The sequence below is a fragment of the Garra rufa genome, chromosome 1, assembly GCF_049309525.1.
Source record: "Garra rufa chromosome 1, GarRuf1.0, whole genome shotgun sequence".
NCBI classification, from domain to species: domain Eukaryota; kingdom Metazoa; phylum Chordata; class Actinopteri; order Cypriniformes; family Cyprinidae; genus Garra; species Garra rufa.
Genome location: NC_133361.1, coordinates 13,960,958 through 13,986,789, shown reverse-complemented (window position 1 = coordinate 13,986,789; position 25,832 = coordinate 13,960,958). Strand labels below are relative to the sequence as shown.

General features: G+C 35.4%; 1 protein-coding gene across 1 annotated transcript; it reads left to right on the top strand.

The window, feature by feature from the left end:
* The first annotated feature begins 1,409 nt into the window (after positions 1-1,409).
* cbarpb (CACN subunit beta associated regulatory protein b) lies at positions 1,410-21,785 on the top strand. Its single transcript, XM_073836217.1, has 6 exons — positions 1,410-1,559; positions 3,573-3,744; positions 6,601-6,753; positions 6,915-7,149; positions 11,632-11,821; positions 14,280-21,785. The coding sequence occupies exons 1-6, from the start codon at positions 1,453-1,455 to the stop codon at positions 15,697-15,699; spliced, it is 2,277 nt and encodes a 758-aa protein (XP_073692318.1). The 5' UTR covers positions 1,410-1,452; the 3' UTR covers positions 15,700-21,785.
* The last annotated feature ends 4,047 nt before the right edge of the window (positions 21,786-25,832 follow it).

Genomic DNA, 25,832 nt, shown 5'->3' with positions numbered 1-25,832 from the left:
ATGTATTTTAATGCAACAATTAGATTATTAAAAAAATGATTTTAATTAATATTTTTGATATAATAATATTATATAATAAATATAATATAATATAACATAATAATAAAAGGGAAATTTAATGCTAAATAAAATAATTAAAAAAATCTATCTATCTTTGTAATATAATATAATATAATACAAAAAAATAGTCAAACCATTTTATTATTTAATACAAACTAACTTTGTATAATATAATATAAAATAAAATATAATAGATTTTAATGGAACATTTCAATTATAAAAAATACTTTAAGTTAACATTATTTATGTTAATTATTGATTATACTATTTATTAATGCAAAATAAAAAGGCAAAACAATAGTCAAACCATTTCATATTATTTAATACAAACTAACTTTGTAATATGATCTACTATAATATAACATGGATGGGATTTTTATGCTAAATTTAAATACTTTAAATTAACTTTATTTAATAATATAACATAATATTATATTATATTATATTATATTATAAAATAAAATAATAAAAAAGTGCAAAACAACAGTCAAACCATTTCATATAATTTAATATAGTATCATATACTGTCATTAATAAAAATGGACAGTTCCAGTCCTTGATTCTGATTGGTTGAGCCGCGTTCAAAGCTTTTGTAAATTACTCAAACATACACCTTTGTTTACGTCTGTGTGTTGCTCGGCAACCACTTTGTTGCAACCACAACTGTTTCGAAAGGAACTACATTGTTTGGCAGAAGAATAATGTTTTTATTAATATCATTACACTTTATTTGCTCTACTACGTATATGAAATAACGTTTTATAAAAGCAATAAGCCCCAAGAAGCCATGGTTTACAGTGAATTTATAACAGCTAAGGGGTTTTTAGGCACTTCTATGTGTAAAAAAAAATGTAAAACAATAGAATAACGCCATTTAATATAATTTCATAAGATGTTAAGACTATAGAATGGTGCCTTATATATAGGGTTTCTTGATTTTATTTCCTTCCTTTTTGAGTGAAGTCCATGAACATGTTCGTCACCACATATTTGAGAATGACCCAGTTCTGCATGTTAGGAATGAGATGAACATGAATTTGAATTTGACTGGTTACGTGTTTGCATTGAAGGTTCATTGTTTGCCTCAGGGCTAGCGATGACACCGAGAAAAGCACCACCACCTATATTGAGGAGGCCCAGCCAGTGCATGGTAAGAACTGCAATAAAAAACTTATTTTCCATGTGACATGTCAGCCTCCCAAATAACTGTATTTACATATCGCTTCAAGTAAAGTGTCAAGGTCAAGTTTCATCGACAGTCTCCCATACATCAACTGAGGGCATCATGTGGAAAAACAAACACGTCCTCCGGTCTAATCTGTCTCTCCCCGCACAGAGATTACGATTCGCATCGATGAGTCAGATTGCCTGTCGGCAGCCAGCTCCCACGACATGGAGACGGAGCGTTTCCTCTCCACGGGCACAACCGGCCGCCGGGTCTCCTTCAACGAAGCGGCGCTCTTCGATCACAGCAAGAAAACACAGGAGAAAGGTCGAAGGTCAGCCGCCAACTCACTCATGCCGCCCACTCTAGACGCACACAGCGCTCCTATTCACAGAGCTCACTGCCGCAGCAGACTGCAGCTTTCATTACGCATTTATGTATGCGCTTTACATTTACATCTGGACTGGTCAGACACATGAGCTGCTGATGAATAACACGAGCATTAACTTGTTTGTCAACATCAAGATTTTGGGTCAAATTAAAGGCAGCGTATAAGGGAATATTTATATTTGTGAAAAAAAAAAGATTATCTTAATCATCTTTTTCTAGTAATAATTAAAAAGTATACTGAATAAATATTAAAAATATATATATTTATATGAAAGGTCTTAAAAATGTATGCATAATTAATAAAAATAATTATATATTTTTTTTTTTTTTTAGTTTGAGATGTGCTACATCAAAAAATATTTAAAAAGCATTTAATGAATTACTCTTTAATTTTTACTTTTTATTCTAAGAAATGTTAAGAATGACTGATGAATTTTTTATATAAAATATATGAATATTTCAATTAAATACACACATTTAATTTGACATGTACTTCAAAGTAATTATTATTAGTAATGTATATATATATATATATATATATATATATTTATAGTTTGATATCAGTTAAATATTTTATATTTAAAAAATGGGTTTATTTATTTGTTTATTTATTTCTATATTTATTTTAAATTAAACAAATTTTAGTTTGAGATGTACTTGTACATCAAAGTAATAAAGAATTATATATATATATATATATATATATATATATATATGTATATATATATGCTTTATTATTATTCTTATTATACAATTTGTATATTTTTATATTTTATTTTAAGACTGATATATTTTTTAGAAATAAAAAAAAAAAAAAAAACTATTTTAAAAATTATATATAATTTTTAAAATAAAAATTCTACATATATATGTGTGTGTATATATATATATTTATAATTTAAAATAATTAAATATTAACATTTATTATTATTTTATTTATATTTAAAAAATTATATATATATATATATTTTTCATTATTATATATAATTTTTTTATAATTTATTTAAAATATATATATAATTTTAAATATTTATATTTTAAATTTTTATATTTTTATTTTAAGAATGATAAAATTTTTAGAATATATGTATATATGTATATGACTTAATTTTTTTATATTTTATTAAAAAAGTATAAAATATGTATATATATATATATATATATATATATATATATATATATATACTTTGCAATGTACTTCCTTATTCTTTAATTTTTAATTTTTATTATAGGTATATTTTAAGAATTATATATAATTTTTTATATAATTATATAAATATATATATATAGTTTTTTATAATTTGAAAGTTTTATACATTAAAAAAGTTTATGTTTATGTAATAAAGAATTAATATTATTAATATTATATATATATATATATATATATATATATATATATATATATATGTATGTGTGTATGTATGTATAGTTTGATATTGTTTGAAAATTTTATATTAAAAATACTACATACATATACATAAATATATATATATATATATATATATATATATATATATATATATATACTAAAAATATGTACTTCAAAGTAAAACAATTATTATTAATATTTTATATATATACACACACACACACACACATTAACATTTTCAAAATAAACAAAATAATTACATAAATTGCTTATTTAATTTGATATGTACTTTAAAACTATTTTAAAAAGCATTTTTTTAAAATATCGATAATTATTAGATACCTAGACAAAATATGGTTTTAAATATAAAAAATACAAAATTGTATATTATATTTTAATATGATTATATTTGTATAAAAAATATAAAAATCAACCTTTAACATGTAATTCGTCTGCTAGCACAGTTAACTCATCTTCAACTATCTAAAATTAATTTTCAGCAAACACTCCTGTGATATATTGGTGGTGTAAATCTATAATGAAGTGATAAATCCAGCCGGCATGTGTCATTTGTCCACCTCACCGCAGGTACACGCTTACGGAGGGCGACTTCCATCACTTGAAGAACGCGCGGCTCACCCACCTCCACTTCCCTTCACCCGCCCTCCAGATACTCACCATCCACGAGTGTGAGTCATCAGAGAACAGTATTGCCATGACAACGCGCCCCGTCGCTAAATCCAGCCTCTCCATTTTTCAGGTGACAGCCACATTGCTCTGCTAATAGGAGAATATGATGTCAGTCATAACAAGGGCAGCATGAGATTGTATTTTTCTAGTTCAGTTAAAGCGCTGAGGTCGTGATGGATTGTCAGTTTGTTAAGTGATGTGGTGGAAGGAGACGTTTATGCAGTGGAGCAATTGATTTATCTAGATATTGGGGCTATTAAGGTTTTAACATGTTCGCTTTTACTCCTCCTTTACTTTAGCCATGTCATGATTAAGTGACAAGCGATAAGTCGCATGTTTTTTGGACCTAACCAGCTGTTATTAATGTGACCCTTGACAAGAAATCGTCTGTGTTCAGAATAGTGTACTATCCTAGTATATACTGTACAATATACCATGGAAGCCCATTTCCGCCACTGAATAGAAATGGTAATTGCGACTTTTTATCTCACAATTTTTCAAACAGTTTTTTCACAATTGCGAGTTTTCATCTGCAATTCTGACTCTTTTTTCATAATTGCGTAATACAAACTCACTTTTTCTCTCAGAATTTCGAGATGTAAACTTGTAATTGCAAGTTATAAAGTCAGAATTGCAAGATCTTAACTTACAATTCTGACTTTTCTTGCAATTGCAAGCTTACATCTGCCATTCTGACTAATATTCTCGCTATTGTGAGTTTACATCTGCAATTCTGACTTTTTCTCATAATTGCGTGATACAAACTTGCAATTTTATACTTTTTCTAATCTCAGAGCTGAAATGTAAACTTGCAATTGCACGTTATAAAGTCAGAATTGCGAGATTCTGACTTTTTCTTGTAATTGGGAGTTTACAATCTGCAATTCTGACTTTTTTTCTCAGAATTGAAATTTAAACTCGCAATTGCAAGTTATAAAATCTGAATTGCGAGATATAAACTTGAATTTCTGACTTTTTTCTTGCAATTGTGAGTTTACAATCTGCAGTTTTGACTTTTTTCTCATAATTGCGTGATACAAACTCACAAATCAGACTTTTTTGTCTCAGAATTGAGATTTAAAATCGCAATGACTTTTCTGTGATATAAACTCACAATTGCAAGAAATAAACTCAGAATTGATGAGAAATAAACTCAGAATTGTGAAATGCAATTGGGAGTTTACGTCTGCAGTTTTGACTTTTTTTAAGATTCAGACTTTTTTGTCTCAGAATTGAGATTTAAACTCACAATTTTAACTTTTTTTCAGGCAATTTAGACTTTTTTGTCTCAGAATTGAGATTTAAACTCACAATTGCGAGTCATATAGTCAGAACTGCGAGATATAAACTTGCAATTCTTACTTTTTTCTCAGAACTATGATATAAACTCACAGTTGCGAATTGTAGTCAGGATTCCGAGATATAAACTTAAAATTCTGACTTTTTTTCTCATAATTGCGTGATAATTCAGGCTTTTTTGTCTTAAAATTAAGATTTAAACTCGCAATTGTGAGTTATATAGTCAGAATTGTGAAAAAAATAAACTTAGAATTGAGATATAATTGCAAATGGTCTTGCAATTGCAAGTCTACATCTGCAGTTTTTACTTTTTTTCTCATAGTTGCGTCATACAAACTTTTGCTTAGAATTAAGATTTAAACTCGCAATTGCGAGTTACTATACATAGTCAGAAATGTGAGATATAAACTTGCAATTCTGACATTTTTCTCATAACTATGATATTAACTCGCAATTGCGAGAAATAAACTCAGAATTGTGAGAAATAAGCTAAAAATTGTGAGATATAATTGCAAATTTTCTTGCAATTTGCACGTTTACATCTGCAATTCTTATTTTTTTCTCGCAATTGTGAGTTTCAAACTCACAATTCAAACTTTTTTGTCTCAGAATTGAGATTTAAACTCGCAATAGCGAGTTATACAGTCAGAATTGCAAGATATAAATTTGCAATTTTGACATTTTTCTCAGAACTATTATGTTAAACTAGCAATTGCATAAAAATAAACTCAGAATTGTGAGATATACTTGCAATTCGGACTTTTTTGTCTCAGAACTGATATAAACTCAGAGGAATTGTGAGAAATAAACTTAGAATTACGAGATATAACTGCAAATTTTCTTGCAATTGCAAGTTTACATCTGTCATTCTGACTTTTTTTCTCATAACTGTGTGATACAAACTCACAATTCAGACTTTTTTGTCTCAGAATAGAGATTTAAATGCTCTTCTTTTGACCTTTTTAAATCACAGTTTCTACACAAATATTAAGCAGACAACGGTTTTCAGCACTGATAATAATAAGGAATGTTTCTTGAACAGCAAATCAGAATATTAGAATGTTTTCTGAAAAATCATGTGACACTGAAGACTGGAGTAATGATGCTGAAAAATTGACTCTGTCACCAGAGAAATAAATAATATTTTATAATGTATTGAAATAAAAAACAGTTTTTTAAAATGATAATAATATTTCAGAATTTTCCCACAGATCATGTTTTCTGGCCATTTTAAATCTTATTTTGACGTAACAAAGTAGTTTTATCGAAGCTCGAGTTGTTTACTTAATTTTTTAAATTAGTCTTTCCATTAACGTCATTATATCGTTTATTCAGACTGATTCGCAAACACTGAACATGCACGAACATAAGAGGCGGGATTAATCGCATGAACCAATCACAGCTGATCATAACCAGTTATATCCAATCATAGTTAATTTAGAAAAACAAGTGATGTTTACACTTTTTAATGTCATATTTTGTAATATGATTAGGATGTGATGTTAGAATGCTGCTCCAATGAAGTTATTCAGACAAGTTTGGAATGACTGCATCGATGTGTTTATTCAGGTTTGTGTCTCATTACTGCCAAAATAATAACCGCCTATTGTGTTTGTCACGTGCACAGCCACCAGTATGTTCACTGCCCCAGACCGCCCTGACCAGCCGGAGTCTCAGTCCCAGCTCTGCCCTTCCTGGCGACGCTCTCAATTCCACTGTGGACACAACGTTCTGTGAAAGCATCACAGCGGCCGGTCCTGAGCCGTCCAGCCCGTGTCTAGTGAGTCACACACACTGATACACTCACCCACTGACACATCATAACACACAATCCACGCGAACAGATAATTGAAAGTTCATTTGAGTCACAAACACATAACAGCGGATCATCTGATTGTTCATTTGTAAATCGCATTTATGTAATCTCATGAACACAAACAGATGGAGGTCAGAGGAGGACTCGGGAGAAGCACAGGCATCATGGGTAACGGTAGAGAGGGTGCGTCAGCCTCTTCTACGGCCCTGTCCTCCTCTGGAGGGGCCCCGCAGGGACCCATGCTGCAGTTCTTCACCAAGCTCCGCCGACACGCCAGCCTGGAGGGTGCGAGTCCCTACTTCAAGATCAAGAAGTGGAAGTTCGACAGCAGCCAGAGAGCTTCAAGTCTAGACATGAGAGGTCAGTGACACATCTAAGAGCTGGCAGCAGATTAAAGAAAGCATCCGGTGTGAATCTAGGGTGCTAATTTCATCATGAATAAACAGGCTGTGCTAATGAAAAGGGAATATTGCTATATTCTGTTGTTTAAAGCTAATATTTTTCTTTGAATATAAAACCAGCTACATATTTTTATAGACTACACTGATTAAAATAATTTAGTTTTTTTTTTTTTTTAAGGAGTGCTTTATAATTAGATTTTATGGAAGCCGTTTCTACCACTGAATAAAAAAATGAAAAAAAGTAATTGCGAGTTTACATCTCACAATTCCAACTTTTTTTCTCAGAATTGTGTGATACAAACCTGCAATTCTGACTTTTTCCTCAGAACTGTGAAATATAAATTCACAACAGTAAGTAAGAACTGCAAGATATAAACTCACAATTGCGAGTTATAAAGTAGGAGTTGCGAGATATGAAGTCAGAATTGCAGGAAATAAAAAGTCACAATTGTGAAAAATAAAGTCAAAATTGGGAGATGTAAACTTGCAATTGCGAGAAATAAAGTCAGAATTGCAAGATAAATTTGCAATTGTAAGAAAAAAGTCAGAATTCTGAGATAAACTTGCAGATGCGAGAAATAAAGTCACAATTGCGAAAAATAAAGTCAAAATTGGGAGATATAAACTTGCAATTGCAAGAAATAAAGTCAGAATTACAAGGTATAAAATTGCAATTGTGAGATACAATCAATCAATCAATCGATCAAATTTATTTATATAGCGCCTTACAACAACCAAAAAGGTGCCCAGGGTGCTTTCCAGGAGAAAAACAAGACTCACAGTAGACAGCAATAAATAAAAGCACAAATGTACAAATGCACAAATGTACAACACAAATGTACATACAAACACGCAACTGCGAGAAATAAAGTCACAATTGCAAGAAATAAAGTCAGAATTGCGAGATATAAACTCGTAATTGAAAAACAAATGAAGTCAGAATTGCAAGATAAATTTGCAATTGCAAGAAATAAAGTCAGAATTACAAGGTATAAAATTGCAAGTGTGAGATAAAAACACGCAATTGTGAGAAATAAAGTCGGAATTGCAAGATATTAACTTGAAATTGCAAGAAAAAAGTCAGAATTATGAGATATATAAACTTGCAGATGTGAGAAATAAAGTCACAATTGCAAAAAATAAATTCAAAATTGGGAGATATAAACTTGCAATTGCGAGAAATAAAGTCAAAATTGCGAGATCTAAACTCGTAATTGAAAGACAAATAAAGTCAGAATTACAAGATAAATTTGCAATTGCAAGAAATAAAGTCAGACTTACAAGGTATAAAATTGCAATTGTGAGATTGCAAGAAAAAAGTCAGAATTCTGAGATATAAACTCACAATTGCGAGAAATAAAGTCAAAATTGAAAGATATGAACTTGATATTGCAAGAAAAAAGTCAGAATTGTGAGATATAAACCCGCAACCGTGTAAAAATTAAGTCCGAATTGTGAGATATAAATTTAGAGAAATAAAGTCAGGATTGCAAGATATAAGTCAGAATTACAAGGTATAAAATTGCAAGTGTGAGATAAAAACACGCAATTGCGAGAAATAAAGTCGGAATTGCAAGATATTAACTTGAAATTGCAAGAAAAAAGTCAGAATTATGAGATATATAAACTTGCAGATGTGAGAAATAAAGTCAGAATTGCAAAAAATAAAGTCAAAATTGGGAGATATAAACTTGCAATTGCGAGAAATAAAGTCAGAATTGCGAGATCTAAACTAATAATTGAAAGACGAATAAAGTCAGAATTACAAGATAAATTTGCAATTACAAGAAATAAAGTCAGAATTACAAGGTATAAAATTGCAATTGTGAGATTGCAAGAAAAAAGTCAGAATTCTGAGATATAAGCTCACAATTGCGAGAAATAAAGTCAAAATTGAAAGATATGAACTTGATATTGCGAGAAAAAAGTCAGAATTGCGAGATTAATTCCCACAACCGTGTAAAAATTAAGTCCGAATTGTGAGATATAAATTCGCAATTTTGAGAAATAAAGTCAGGATTGCAAGATATAAGTCAGACTTACAAGGTATAAAAATCCCAATTGTGAGATACAAACACGCAATTACGATAAATAAAGTCGGAATTGCAAGATATTAACTTGAAATTGTGAGAAATAAAGTCAGAATTGCAAGATAAAAGTCAGAATTGTGATCTAAACACAACTGTGAGAAATAAAGTCAGACTTGCGAGATACAAACTCACAATTGTGAGATAAAAAAAGTAAAAATTGCAATTCCAAGAAATGAAGGCAAATATAAGACTAAAATATATTAATAATATAAGACGAAAATATATTTTTTACCTAAATATAAAATACTGCTAAAAAAAGGGTATTTTTTAGGGTTTTAAAAGAAGGCTTTTATACTCACCAGGGCTGCATTAATTTGATCAAAAATACAGTAAAAACAGTAATGTTGTGAAATACTATTATAATTTAAAATAAATGTTTTTATTTGAATGTATTTTAAAGCATAATTTATTCCTGTAATGGTAAAACTGAATTTTCAGCGTCATTACCCCAGTCTTCAATGTCACGTGTTCCTTCAGAAATCATTCTAATATGCTAATTTGATCAAGACAAATGTCTTATTATCAATCCTGATAACAGTTTTTACTGTTTAATATTTTGAGGAAAGCATGTTTTTTTTTAAGGCTTTAAAAAGTTTGAATTTTGCTCAATCTCATTTTCTTCTACTAATCACCTCTGTATTATACTGACGCATTGACGTGACAAAAGTGCTCTGACAGCGCAAGTATGATATTATTCTAGCTCATGTTTTAAATATGAGAAAAGTGCATTGTGTAGCTAATGGGACTGAATGAATTAATAAACATGAATGAATAGATTTATAAGAGTGCTGCTGCTTGATTATATAAGCATTACTGTAAATGTCTCTGGATTTATCCTCTCAGGTCTGTCAGCATGAAAGGAAGTGAGATAACACTGCTGTGGAAAGTACAGACAGTGTTATGAACCTGTGAAGCGATCAGTTTCCTAGCCTTAGGGGATGCAAAGCAATATTGAATGTTTCTTTGCTTTTCATTTAGCCCCTGCATTGTGTATTACCTTGGAAAAATGATTGAAGACCTTAATAGAGTTTTAGTGCCTTCATGTAGCACGAAGCAGAGAAATGGTTCGGCTTTTGTGTGTGTGTGTGTGTGTGTGTGTGTGTGTGTGTGTGTGTGTGTGTGTGTGTGTGTGTGTGTGTGTGTGTGTGTGTGTGTGCGTGTGTGTGTGTGTGTGTGTAACAGACTATAGAATATTCTCTCAGCCAAGACGAAGCTGCTGTATCTGAGTGCCAAGACTCACTCTCAAGCAGATGGCCGGTTGACGCAGGGCTCTTCCATTCCAAACTTTTTTTTTTTTAATGAGAGACAGTGAAAATCAGCGCCCCAAACGCTTAGTGTTTTTTATTCCATGAAACAATACGGTCATGATAAAAGCCATGCTCTCCATCTAATGGATTTCCACTGTTCGATGCCCAGGTTAACAAATAAGATACATGTTAGATTGTTAATATGTTAATTATGTTTTCTGAATGCATTAAACCTAATGCGCTACATTTAGAAAGCAAGGTTGAAATCCATTATTCGAGAATTGGTAGATGAGTTAATTGTAAATGTTTTTAGTGTTCCATATGCTGTGCATAAAATATGTTTACACATAGTCCACATGAGAAAATAATAGCTGAATGTGTAAAAATGACACCGTTCAAAAGTTTACACCCCCTTGATTCCTAAGAACTGTGTTCTTACCTGAATGACCCACAGCTGTTTGTTTTTTTGTTTTGTTTAGTGATAGTTGTTCATGAGTCTCTTGTTTGTCCTGAACATTTAAACTGCCCACTGTTCTTCAGAAAATCCTTCAGGTGCCAAAAATACTTTGGTTTTCCAGCACTTTTTGTGTATTTGAACCCTTTCCAACAATGACTGTATGATTTTGAGATCCATCTTTTCACACTGAAGACAACTGAGAGACTCATACGCAACTGTTACAGAAGGTTCAAACACTCAATGATGCTCCAGATGGAAAAACAATGCAATAAGAGCCGGGGGGTGAAACCTTTTGTTTTTTTACCCTGATCCTTTTACCCTGATCTTCAAATTCCAGCTCTTAATGCATGGTTTTTCCTTCTGGAGCATTAGTGAGCAACCTTCTGTAGTAGTTGCATATGAGTCCCTCAGTTGTCCTCAGGGTGAAAAGATGGATCTCAAAATCATAAAGTCATTGTGGGAAAGGGTTCAAATACACAAAAATGATGGAAAACCAAAGAATTTGTGGGACCTGAAGGATTTTTCTGAAGAACAGCGGATTTTTTTTGGTGGACTAATTAATCGTTGACAACAAAACCTGAAATGTGTCAATTTTACATTTTCTTTGTGACACTATTGATGACGCAAAATTCACATCGTTCCCACAGGTTCCCCCAAGCGGAGGCAGTTCCAGCGGCAGCGTGCAGCCAGCGAGAGCATGGACCAGGAGGAGCATGACGCCCATCACATCGACCTCATCCAGTACATCGCTCGCACCAAGGATGTCACCTACTGTCCCCCCAGACCCAGTCCACGTCTTCTATCCCCCCCTTCCACACCCCCACCCTCCCTCGGCAGGTATCTTTAATTGCCTCGCTCATGCATTCGCTATAGCAACCATCTGCCTCACCACGTCTCATACAGCAGACCCCATTCCATGCTGGACCGATCTCAGCGGGCTGATTGCATTGCCTTACCATGGCATCATCAGCTTACAGTGCAAAAAGCTTTGCTTTTGATTTGGAAGTTGCTTCCTTGAGTTTAAATATCACAGGTGCACCTTTTGGTATTTTTAGCAATTGGTTTGCATTTGTTTTGCAAAATGGGCCAAGAAGGACAAGACACATGTTTATGAAGATTAGTATATTTGTTTATATTTGCCTACCTATTACGACTGACTTTCCTGTGTCTGTCAGAGCAACCAGTACTGGTCTCCTCCAATTAACCATCACAGAGTGAGTCACAACCATCTGTGCACTAATGGAGGCATCTGTTTTAACATCTCTGAATCTGGACTCAAAGCTTTGATGGAAAAGAAAACAAACATAATATATTTGACATACACTAGGGTCACTTTTATTCAGTAAGGACACATTAAAGTTAATCAAACCTGACATTAAAGACATTTAAAATAAACAAAAGATTTCTATTTTACATAAAAGCTGTTTTGTTGAACTTTCCATTCATCTTAGAATCCTGAAAGTAATGTGTCGTTTTCTCCATTGAAAATATAAAGTAGCTATAAAAGTAACTATTTTCTACATTGATAATAATAAATAAGTACAGACTTGGTTAGCATAAGAGACTTAAAAATCTTACCAACTCTAAACTTTAAACAGTAATAAAGACCTATGCTGACGTAAAACATGATGTTGTGCTATATTGTGGCATTTTCTAATAAAATAATATAGTAGGGATGGTTCACAGTGGTTAACTACTCAACTAGTTTAGACTAGTAAGTTAGTTGACTGGTTATCCTTAGTTTTATGGCTCATCCACACAAAGCCAAAGCTTTCCCTATCCAAACCTTTTTTCCTCAATCCAAAAATTCCGTAAACACAGCGCCATCTCAGGAAATATCTGCATACACCTGAAACCACTGAAACGGACTTAAAACGAAGTAGTATACATGCCAGACCAGTATGTGGCGCTGTAATTCTGCCACAGAGATCTATGGCAAAACCACAAAAACGCACTTTTTTAAGAGTGTATACAAACCTAGTCTTGTGTAGCCAAACCTTTAGACTGACAGCCCATAAGGCCGTTTGACCAACATGTCAAATAACCAATCACAGTTTGTTTTGTTCAGCGTCACGTTTCGGGGTGTGGAAATATCCCCACAACAACAGACAGGCGTGCAACAAGTCAGTCATTGATATAACCAGCATTGAAAGTCAAAGAAGAAGAGGGCGAACAAGCAGTAAGTCAGTGATTTATTTGCGAACGTTGCAAAAGTGTTTAACAACAATGGCGTCTGCATTAGTACCTCTTAGCAAAACACTGAGTAGGGTATAGGCGTGGGGTGATGACATCATCGTTTCACAAAAAACACAGATTTGCTGTACACATCATAATGCAAGGGTGTCATTTTCAGATTTATCCACTCTGGGGCCAACATATAGTGGCAGCGCGCTACGGGTGTCCGAATCCTGACTTGAGAACCTTTCCCAATTCCGCTTCCTCTCACTTCGCTTCCTCTCTGCCCTACACTGTCCTATCGTAATAAAGGCAAAATAAAAAATCTTCAAAAAAATGGTATTTTAAAAAGATTTACAAATATATAAAAGTTAAAACATGTCATGTCAAAACATGAATGAAAATTATGTCATTAATTACCCGCCCTCATGTTGTTCCAAACCGTAAGACCTTCGTTCATCTCCCGAACGCAAATTAAGATACTTTTTTGATCCTCCATAGACAGCAAGAGTCCTTCCATGTTCAAGATCTAGAGAGGTACCAAGAACATTGACAAAATAGTCTGTGAGACATCAGTGGTTCAACCATAACTTTCCTCTGTGCGTAAACGTTTGTTCTACATGCATGCATTGTGGTACTCCAATATGGCGCTAGGGTGATGTAGAGGAGAAGAATTGTTAAATAATGTTGTTGTTTTTTTTTTGCACACAAAAAGTATTCTTGTAGCTTCATAAAATTATGGTTGAACCATTGATGTCACGTAGACTATTTTGTCAGTGTTCTTGGTACCTTTCTGGACCTTGAACATCAAAGGACCCTTACTGTCTATGGAGGATCAGAAAGCTCTCGGATCTTAATTTGTGTTCTGAAGATGGACAAAGGTCTTACGGGTTCGGAACGACATGAGGGTGAGTAATTAATGACAGAATTGTCATTTTTGGGTGAACTATCCTTTTAATCCTGGCTCAAAGCTTCAACAAAAAAAGAAAAATAATCTATTCATTTGACAGACCTACACTGACATAAAACAGATGTTGTGCTACATTGTGGCATTTTCTTAATAAATACTGACTTTATTTAAGAAAACAAGCTTGACTCATTTCATATGTGTTGCCTTCAGGTTAGAGGTGGAGGTGATGGTGGAGCCCAGCTGCAGCAGAGCGATGGGTCCTGGGGTGATCGGCCTCACCACTGAGACCCCGGATGAGAGTTTGGGAATGGGCTACCATCAGGAGAGCTTAGAACCTCAGACCTTGTACCGTGATATCTGGACTCTTCGCGCTTCACTTGAGCGGTATGTCTCGTCTGACCAGAGCAGCAACAATGACAAAGACTCAGTCCGTAGTGACGCAGACAGTGTTTGCTCTTTAGGGGGTAAGACAGAGATGGGAGGGCTGCCTAGGTACCCCTCGCAGGATATCGGGGATGAGATGGAGGGGGATGCAGAGTTGCCTCTAGATGAGGGATCGGAGAAAGGTCGCAAACAGGATAGTGTCGATTCTGAAAGAGGAAGTGACGGGGAGACAGGAAACCGCAAGTTGCTCCAAATGGACAGCGGTTATGCCTCAATAGAGGCACCTTCGCGTGCTCCTGATGAGTTGCGACTGTTCGGAAGCAGCAGTAGCAGTAAGGACGGCTCTGCCGTGGAGCGCAGGCAATTCTTTAGTTCGGGTCGCAAGGGTACCGTATGCGAGAGCTTCGACACAGACATCTTCGACGAAGAACTTGAAGAGGAACCTGCGGGTGCCAGTGGCGGTGTGGACGGAGTGGAAAAGGATGAGAGCATCATGCAGTGGTCCCCCTACGGCCAGATGTTCACTCAACGCGACCTTCAACCTCATCCCCCCTTACTTTCCCGCCGCGACTACAGCATTGATGAGAAAACCGAAGCACTTTTTCACGAGTTCTTGCGGCACGACCCGCAGTTTGATCAGCAGGAGTCTCCGCTGCGCTCCAAGCATCGTTCCCGCGTGCATCTGCGCAAGCAGTGGCAGCGTTCCAAACAGTATAGTGACCCCGGCCAGCGCTTCCAATCCTCTTTTGACCGGTACCGCACTCCGCTCCGACGTGGGGAAACTGTCAACTATCCTCTAGAGACTAGCTACCACAGCACGCTCCCGCGAATCATTAGTGCACCTGATGAAGAGAGCAGCGAAGGTGCAACCAGTACTCCCGAGACTGCAGATCCGGACACTGCTACTGACGTGGATCCCGACAAGATAAGAATATCTTCCAGTACTGAGAGCAGTGGAACCATCAACGAAAAGGAAGTCCTTGAGGCATCACAGCCCCCTCCAATGAGTGACATTGCTGGAGAGCAGTTGGTGGGCCGGGAGAACTCTAGGCAAACATTGCCACCGCCTGAACCTCCTGATGAACATACAAGCTATGGCCCACAGACAATCACAGAAGAGCTGAGCGACAAGCTAGCGGCAACCCTCGAAGAGCGGCTGTACTCGGATCTCCGCAGGACCAGGGAAGCGCCCGAGTGTAGTGCAGTGACTGTGACCTACACATCGCCCGATCACAGTCCAGTGTAGCATGTGGCTCCCTTCATCTTCTCGTCCAAGAACACTTTGCGGCAACTACAGGTCCAAAGTTTTGATCGGCATTGGCTCCAAACTGGAACAGGTTTGCTTTGGTCATTTAAATGGCGTTAAAATCATTGTCATTCTGTCCTAGACCAGTGGTGTAGAGATGTTTCTTCCATGCTCAGTGTTAAATAAATGGCAATTAAGGCTCATACCTCATGTTGCTCAACGCACCAAGTCTTAAACAAATGAAATGTCAAAGTCTGTTATTAAAGCGCTCCATTTAGCTACGTGTTGACTTCAAAAGCCAATATTTTCTCTGCACTAGGTAATCCACTGTGAAATTGGGTGCTATTAGATTAAAGATTGATTATATTTGTAATTGCATGAGTTATATTGCAATGCTGCCTATCCGGATACCTGTTCATGACCCAAATTAATTTAATTTTCTTTTACTTGTTTATAAATGTACAAGCTAGCCCTCCATTCGGTTAGTATGCTTTGCTTTCTAAAGTTGTGAAATACTCAATACTGTTGATTATTCGCAACCTGCTTTCAGATTTAAAATTAAAAAAATCCTATGAACTATAAACATAATTGGGATAAACTGTAGAAATTTCCTAGTATGGGTAGACATATCCTAGATTTAAAAAACAGCATATCTGAAACACCGTGGAATTGGTCCAGTTCCTAAGTAAACATAAGTCTATCCCATTTTATTGCCCAAAGTATACTTCATTTTTTTGTATGCATACAGTTGAACGCATAGCCTTTCAAAGTATACTCCATTTGAAAGCATGCATGAACGTAGGCAGTCGACACATGCGCTCTAGAAAATTCCATCTTTGTCAAGAGTCTTGCGTAGGCAGATCTTTAGATTGATGGCAGAAGGTTGGCCGCTTTGAATGTTAATTTAATTTAACCAATCCGATGACAACTTTGAAACGTCTGTGTGACATCTGAGGCTGAGACTAAGCGTCTGCTGTACTTTTCTCCAGAAGTTAAGTCTTATTGTCATGTATCTGGTCTGTCTTCTCATCATGAACTCTTGCACACACATTCTGGACTGCAATCCCCATAAGCCACTGCACCAATCACTGCACACAGCTGCTCCTCGTTTCCCACTGAACTGATTGCTGCATACACCTGTTTATCATTTACCCACATGCATTTAAGCCACTCACACACACAGCCACCTGGCGAAGTCTTCTGTCACAAGGAGGAGTCAGAGACGTGCGGATCCATTTGCAAGGCTTTAATGAGAAGTGTCGACAGGCAAGAATAATCACCAGAAAACAGGAACAACGTAGGTAATCCGGGAAACAGTTCGATAGACATGCAATGGTCGCAATGGCAGGAAGCAGGAATCATCAACGGGGTACACAGTCCAGAGTCATACACTGATAAACCAACACTGAGATAAACGCTTAGAATTATGACCAAATGGAACAATAAGACTTCGCCAGGTGGCTGTGTGTGTGAGTGGCTTAAATGCATGTGGGTAAATGATAAACAGGTGTATGCAGCAATCAGTTCAGTGGGAAACGAGGAGCAGCTGTGTGCAGTGATTGGTGCAGTGGCTTATGGGGATTGCAGTCCAGAATGTGTGTGCAAGAGTTCATGATGAGAAGACAGACCAGATACATGACACTTATCTTCTACTGAAAAACAATGACCCGGGCCAGTGTTGCCACCTTGTGGAACAACTGATTAGTGCAAAACCAAGTCAATGCACATATGCGACCTGCGCGTACAAAGTACAAAAATACACGGTACGACGGTGTACAGTACGTGCATTCTAATCTGATAACAAAATTTGCATCACATGCCCTGTACGCTGACCCTTGCGTATACATAAAAAGTAAAGTACACTTTGGGCTTGACTTCACAGTGTTTACAATTAGGGTTAAATAAAATGGGATTAGTTGCACTAGAACACTAGCCGTCTTAGCTTGTTTTGAACCAACATGTTTGCAATTCATTATTAAGTGTCCTTGTCATTTAATAGCGTTATTTTATCATTGAAATACTGAATGGCTAAAACTGCCTCTTTGTGAGATACTGTAATTTTATGCTTTTCATCTTTTAATTATATCATTTGTTCTGTAATGTTGATCATATCTGTGAGAATGAGAAACAGACCGAACGATTTTCGAGTATACAGTGCCAAATTGTTGTCAGGTAATACCAAGATCAAACATGAAAACACTGTAAGCAACAGTTGGAAATTAGGAAAGAAAACACAGTCCTCTAAGGGTTTAAATCAGGCCTGAGACATTTATATACATGCCTTTTCTTGCATGTATTTCACAAAATGAGCTCCATGTGTTTGTTCACATTATTTTTAAGTGAAAATGACCAAGACGAGAATCCCTAGAGGTTGACGACTGCACATGCTGCCTCATTCACAGCCATTGAAAGCAAATCCCACTGCCCAGCATAAGCAAATTGTCGAATCTCGGTACAAATGCCACCACTCACGTTCATCCGAATTATCAAATAAAATGGGATTCTAGTATTCCCGTCTGTCAGCTCACTTGTAACCTGGTCTCATGGCCGGTGGGAACTTTTTCGTAAAACGCGAAATACTTACCAATACTTATCTATAAGTACATGTCACTGCAGTTCCCAACAGAAATGTCCACTGAGTGGCGCTATAAGAGAGTCGTTTTTTCCCCCGGAACAGATGAACGTACGTAAAAAATTACTGTAAACTTAAAAATGCTACAAATGGTTAATGGTTAACGGTAAGTTAACGGTAAGTTCCCCTACTACACTCTTAAAAATAAAGGTGCTTTAAAAGGTTCTTCAAAGTAATGCCATAGAAGAACCATTTTTGGTTCCACAAAGAACCATTCAGTCAAAGGATTTTTAAAGAACAATCTCTTTCTACCTTTTTATAATCTGAAGAACCTTCTTTTACCACAAAGAACCTTTTGTGAAACAGAAAGTTCTTCAGATGTTAAAGATTCTTCATGGAAACATTTATGGCATCGTGAAGCACCTTTGTTTTTAAGAGTGTATATATGGTGAAAACCTGTACTGGACATTGCATGTAATTTTACAGTAGTATACCGTTTTCTGAAGTGATAAAAAATTTACAGTGAATAACCGTAAATTGTCATTCCCAAAATTTCCTGCATTACATTTTTTAAATTTGATGTTTTTGTTTTGTTTTTTTTGTTGTTGAAATAACTATTTTTTCTTAGTTTTTTTCTTAATAGTTGTTTGTTTAGGGTTGTATGTTACATCTAATGTTGTTATATTAATGTTTATTGCATTATTTCAGTTAAATGTGTGTAACCATGATGGTGTTTAGTGTTTGTGTAAAACATCTGGCACCGTCTATATATGTTCATATGGTAACACTTTAGAATAGGGAAATTTATGCAGTATTAACTACGACTTTTCCCTCAGTAAATTCCTAATTTGCTGCTTATTAATGGTTAGTAAGGTAGTTATTAGGTTTAGGTATTGGGTAGGATTAGGGATGTAGAATAAGGTCATGTAGAATAAGGCATTAAAATTTGCCTAATTAGTACTAATAACTGGCTAATATTCTAGTAATATGCATGCTGATACGCAACTAGTTATAAAACCGTGAAATGAAGTGTTGCCGTTCATATTTAAAAGCTGCTTGTGATGGACTTTGGTTCATCTAGTGACTTTCTCATCACCACCTGCTTTTGGTGGTTATCAGTGTACTACAAAGGTACAAAACAGATTTCAGTACTTCTATAGGTTGGTACATTAACATTATATCAGTTAATGAAATTACGGTTTTTAAATGTAAATTTAACTGAAAACGTTGCTACCGTATTTTTTACGGTAAAATTCTGGCAACCACAGCAAATTTTACAAATTTTTTTTAGTGTACATATGGTACGTTTTATGGTAAGACAGATGTAGATGGTATACAGATGTACTGTGCAATAATTACTGTTTTTGCATTATGGTAAGGTTTCATAATTTAAGATTGCGCTAGGTATACACTGTAAAAAGTTTTCACCAGATTCAACTTAAAACAAGTTCAGCAGCTGCCTTAAGATTTTAAGTTAAATCAGCTTAAAACTACAAGTCATTTTAACTTATTACAATAAAAATGAGTTATTATACCTTGTGAGTTTAAATAACTTGAGTTGATTTAACTTAAAATCTTAGGGCAGCTGCTAAACTTAAGTTTTTAAGTTGAAACTGGTGACAACTTTTTACAGTGTACACATTAATAAAACACAATCTAATAGGTAAAAAATTTAATTTTTTGCTAGTTTTCTGCCACAACTCTATAACTCTAATGCTCCATGACGTTTTAAAATAACGTACCGATAGTAACGGTAATATTATAGTATGAACAAAAGCGACTGTGATGCAAAAACACAATCGCAATCTGTTTTACCTTGTTTTTCGATCTCATCTTTCAGCTCTTTGAGTCATGTTTTTACGAGATTCAGAAAATGGATATGACTGTTCACGAAAACGATTACAAGTGCTTGCTGTTTTACCACCTCTAGTGTTCATTTCTGTTGAAAACTGCAGTGATATGTACTTATTGGTAGGAAGAAGTTCCCACATGTACATTTTCGTCATGAGACCAGGTTGCAGCTCACAGTACGGGTTGCGTTCTGTATTGATCATTATGGGTTTGATCTTCCTGTAAGCATGTAAACAAAAGGTTGTCCTTGGCGAATTCTCAAATGTAATGTGTTCGAAAGTCTATCCTTGTGAAGTGTGAGCGAAATGGAGGCTTTTGATGTAATGAAGGAAAACCTTGGGTAGCATTCACAGGCTCACATTGTCATGTGGCCTTTTAGGGCGATTGTTTTGAGCTGTTGAGTAGTACTCTAAAAGCTATGCGTACTATTTAGGGTGCATCTGAAGTACCCTGTCCAGAAATAAAAGGCTTTCATTATCTAGGTGAACAATGACTGATGTGCATAGAGTGATTAACAATGCCAGAGAAAAGACAGCTTCAGACTAGCCGACTGAATGTTTCTGGCTAAATGTAATGTGTGCGGACCATCTCACATGATTAATACGGTGCCTTCCTGTGTGGGATGGTTCACCCAATAAAGTCCATCCAATGAAAGTCAATGGGGTCCATTGACTTCCATTGTATGGACAAAACTTCTTTTTTTTTTTTGGTGTTTAACACATGAAAGGCAGTCATACAAGTTTGAAATGACATGAGGGTGAGTAAATGATGCTAGAATTTACATTTTTGGGTGAACTGTCTCTTTAAGTAAGCAAGTTTTATGGCCAGATCTCAGTAGAGCACTTATTTCTTATCTCCCAGTTTGTACATAATTGAATAGGCCAAATTACCTTACAGAGGTTATTAAAAACAGAAACCGCATTGTCAAATACATGTACACCAATGTTAGCGATTACAAATCCGGTCCTTGGTTTTGATTCACTGTAATCCGTAACATGTCAGGGACATCGAAATCTGTACAAAGGAAAGTAGAATTGTATATAAGCACAATGAGGTCCCAGTGCAGGCACTAGAATAGTCTATGTCTTGGATTTGACATAAACCTAGTCGGGACCTTTGGGTGATACAGTATGTGCACAATCATATAGCCTGTTGGTTGATGGATTACTGTGTATAGACTTGCATGTGATGACAAATTATTGTTTAGCAGATGCGAAAATGAAGCACCAAAAGACAGATATTTTTCGTGTGACTCTGAGAATGAAAAGAAATAGACTTGGTACTAAAATATTGTAAAGTATTTTAAGGAGTCTGTTATTTTAGAAGTTCCGCTTTGCTGACTTGAGATTTTTTGCCATATTTCCATGGACAAAAATGATTATTTCTATTGCTGGCTATATTTCGATGAAAGAGAAAATATATTTATGTGCCAATTTCCATTTAGAAAAGTAAAAAAAATCTGTAAAAATCTGCTTGACTAATTACTCAGTCAAAAAAAAAAAAAAGAGAGAGAGAGAGCGAGGCGAGCTTTCTGAATGTTTGTTTTTGTTTACCTGGATCTCTTTGTTCTAGATCTACTGACCCTTGAGGGACCAACCAATCTAAACGTTTATTTTCATGTTCTGTTTTTCCAACTAGTCAATAAAGAATGATGCATTATGACTTTGCTCGAGTCCTTTTCGTTTTTTCATCTCGAGATCTGGAGATTGTCGGCTCGCTCCGGCAAACCGTTATCAGCACCTGTCTATGTTCCACCCTGCCGTTCTCCATCGTAGGTGCTGAAATATCCCTTTGGGAACATCAAATATTCATATCAGCCAAGCTAATAAATTAAAGATGGCTGTACAGTCATTATGATTCTAAATCAATAGCAACCCCGGGTAACCAGGGAGAATGGGAAAGGGCCTTGACGCTTGTGATAGCGGCTATCAATCATTTGAGTGACGACACAAACAAAGACCACTGACACATCCTATTTATTCACGTCCCTGTGCTGTACTGAATGTTCCTCATCTGAATTGAAGATGACCCTATCAATGGCATAAGCTTTTGAGATTAATTTCTCCATTAAAGACAGAATGTTTGATCACAATGTGGTAAAGGAAGACATTTGCCAAACAAAAAATATTCCTAACCAGATCATTAATGCTAACCCTACCATGCAGTTTCTTGATGTTGCTCAAGCTCCAACTCTAAAATCTGATTATTTAATAGGACTGTTGTTTCAGGACCAACGGAAAGACGGCCTACTTTCACAAAAAAGACAAATTGGCTGTGTCCGTGAGTAAGTACTTCTTAGATCTGGGACACAGACAATTTTCAAATCTTAACCGATTTTAAAACCATGGAAGACCGCAGACAGATTTTGGACAAAAATTGTTTGCGACAAGCCTCGATTTGGGAACGCCTAACCCAGAAGAACTAACCTTTCCAATGTGATTACATAATGCCTGAAGTCGTAGACGTGCATCGCAGAGTTAGAGTAAGATGAAAATTTGTGGTTAAAAAGTACCTAAATTTAAATTTTTATAGAAAATTACCAATCGGTTCACTAGAACAGACCCTTATTCCTCAGCTGAGATCGTGTAGAGCCCTTTGAAGCTGCATTGAAACTGCAATTTGGACCTTCAACCTGTTGCTCCCCATTGAAGTCCTGGAATGGCTTCCATAAAATCATCAAGTGTGTGGACTTCAATGGGTTAAGGGTCCAAATTGCAGTTTCAAGGCAGCTTCAAAGGGCTCTACACGATCCCAGCCAAGGAATAAGGGTCTTGTCTAGCGAAATGATGAAAAAAAAATTCATGCATTATGTAATCATGTTCAATAGGTCATGCATGATTAGTTCTTTACTAATTTCATCTCATTTTCTCCTCCAACTTCAAAATCATCCGACATTGTTGTTTTACCTTTTTTTTTTTTAAAAGAGTGTTTGACTTTCTTTGCATGTTTGCATGTAAACACTGGATCGGTACTTCCACCTACGTCATGGTGACCTTTCCAATGTGACTACGTATTGCGTGAAGTCTTGGATGCAGAGCTAGTGCAAGACGAGTGTTTGTGGGTAAAAAGTATAATATATTTTGTTTTTGGTTTTTTAGAAAATGACCAATCGTTTCAATAGACAAGACCCTTCATGTGGAGCCCCTGGAAGCTGCATTGAAACTGATCATTCAACCCACTGATCCACATTGAAGTTCACTATATGGAGAACAATCCTGAATGTTTTCCTCAAAAACTTAATTTCTTTTCACCTGAAGAAAGAAATACATCTTGGATGACTTGAAGGGTAAATAAATTATCAGGGAGTGAACTAATCCTTTAAGGGCATTGACTTGCTTCTGGAAATAATGTAAATATGAGTTTTCTAGTCAGAAATTGGGTATGAAGCCCTCTCAGGTTTATCAAAAATAAAGGTGCTTCACGATGCCATAGAAAAACCTTTTTGTTTAAATGGTTCCATAAAGAACCTTTAACATCTGAAGAACCTTTCTGTGTAACAAAAGGTTCTTTGTGGCAAATAAGGTTCTTCAGGTTATAAAAAGGTAAGAAAGAAATGGTTCTTTAAAGAACCTTTGACTGAATGGTTCTTTGTGGAACCAAAAATGGTTCTTCTATGGCATCACTGTGAAGAACCTTTTGAAGCACCTTTATTTTTAAGAGTGTAGGTATAAAAATAACTACGTAATGCATCTTGTATGTATTTTACAAAGCAAAAAATAGCATTTGTTTGAACAAAATTCTGGATTCAAAGCAATCTAGCTAGAGGAAATCTAGATAGTGGTATACATTTTGGCTTTGATGAGATTTCCCCAAGAAATAGGCAAGAATGAATCTGCCATACTCAAAGATTTTTGTTCTTTCGGCAACAAAGCACTTAAACACGAGAAACGTGTAATTGCGATTTCAGAAGTGGGTGACCAAACATTGAGTGACAAAAACTCAATGTTAATTTAAAGTTTTACTGTCAATGTTAATTTGATGTCCAATACTGACGTCAGCTGACGTTGATATTTTGTTGTTTTTAGTTTGTGTTGAGAAGTTAAATGTTAAATTCAATGTTAAGTCAACATTAAGGGGCCGTTTACAAAACAATGTTTTCAGCCAAAAACGGGAAACTTATTCCTTTCATGCCGTTTAAATGACAACAGCGTTTTGGGGACTGAAAATGCAGCGCTTTCAAAGTGCAAGTTTTTGAAAACGTCACCATTATTGTTTCTGTGTAAACACCCAATACGGTAATCTTTGAAAACGGTAACGCCATGCGGTACGTGACAATTTTAAAGGCAAGCGCGATTTCAAAATTGTTGCAAATCGTTTTGAAAATGTGGTGTATATGTGAAACTTTTTAAAAAATCAAGGGAAAAACTTTTCCATTTTTGACTACATCGTTGTCGCATAAAGTCAATAAAGTCAATGTCAAATTGACGTCAAATACCGAAGTCAACCTGATTTTCATTCTCAATCAAAATGCAATGTCTGTCCTGTGTTCAACATCAACCTGACGTTATATTGATGTCCAGTGCCTGCTGGGTCGATTCAGCCTAATTTTGCTCGAAACCTTTGATTTCACTTGGAGTATGTTCACTTCCAGAACAAAAATGTACAGATAATTTACTCACCCCCTTGTCATCCAAGATGTTCATGTCTTTCTTTCTTCAGTCATAAAGAAATTATGTTTTTTGAGGAAAATATTTCAGGATTTCTCTTTATAGTGGACTTCTATGGTGCCCACGAGTTTGAACTTCCAAAATGCAGTTTAAATGCAGCTTCAAAGGGCTCTAAATGATCCTAGCTGAGGAAGAAGGGTCTCATCTAGTGATACAATTGGTTATTTAAAAAAAAAAAAAAATTACAATTTATATGCTATTTAACCTCAAATGTTCGTCTTGTCTAGCTCTGCATGAACTGTGTATTCCCGTTCAACAGTTAGGGTATGTTGAAAAACTCATCTCATTTTCTCCTCCAACTTCAAAATCGTCGCTATCGTTTACTTTTTTTTTTGTAAAGGGGCGTTTGATCCTCTTTGCATGTTTACTTTGTACTTTTGGGTCGGTACTTCTGCAGCGATGTAGGACGATTTTGAAGTTGGAGGAGAAAATGAGATGCAAGTTTTTCAACATACCCTAACTGTCTTGAACCGTAATATAAAGAGTTCACACAGAGCTAGACAAGACAAGCATTTGAGGTTAAAAAGTATATAACTTGTCAATTTCTTTTAGAAAATAACTGATCGTTTCGCTAGATAAGACTCTTCTTCCTTGGCTGGAATCATTTAGAGCCCTTTGAAGCTGCATTTAAACTGCATTTTGGAAGTTCAACCTTGTGGGCACCATAGAAGTCCACTATATGGAGAGAAATCCTGAAATGTTTTCCTTAAGAAACATAATTTCTTAACGACTGAAGAAAGAAAGACAGACATGAACATCTTGGATGACAAGGAGGTGAGTAAATTATCTGTACATTTTTGTTCTGGAAGTTGATTTTCTCAACTTTTTCGCAGTACACTACCTAATAAACCTGACCCAAGAGCCACAGCTCTTTAAATCTTATTTAAGTAGAGTACTTTCTGCATGGTCACACATGTAATTTGTTGCATTTTAAGCTAATTTAAACCTCATTTAGTACTTCAGAAAGAAAGCTAAGAGAAGAAAAAGCCTCTGCTCACCCTTCGAAGCTTGGCACTCATTAGGATGACTGTACGCTGTGAAGC

Bases quoted from the DNA above. Each gene is read 5' to 3' on its own strand.
- cbarpb (XM_073836217.1), top strand. From the start codon at position 1,453: ATGGAGACGGAGCGTTTCCTCTCCACGGGCACAACCGGCCGCCGGGTC. The intron at 6,754-6,914 runs GTGAGTCACACA...GAACACAAACAG, and splicing joins AGCCGTCCAGCCCGTGTCTA to ATGGAGGTCAGAGGAGGACT. The intron at 7,150-11,631 runs GTCAGTGACACA...TCGTTCCCACAG, and splicing joins TTCAAGTCTAGACATGAGAG to GTTCCCCCAAGCGGAGGCAG.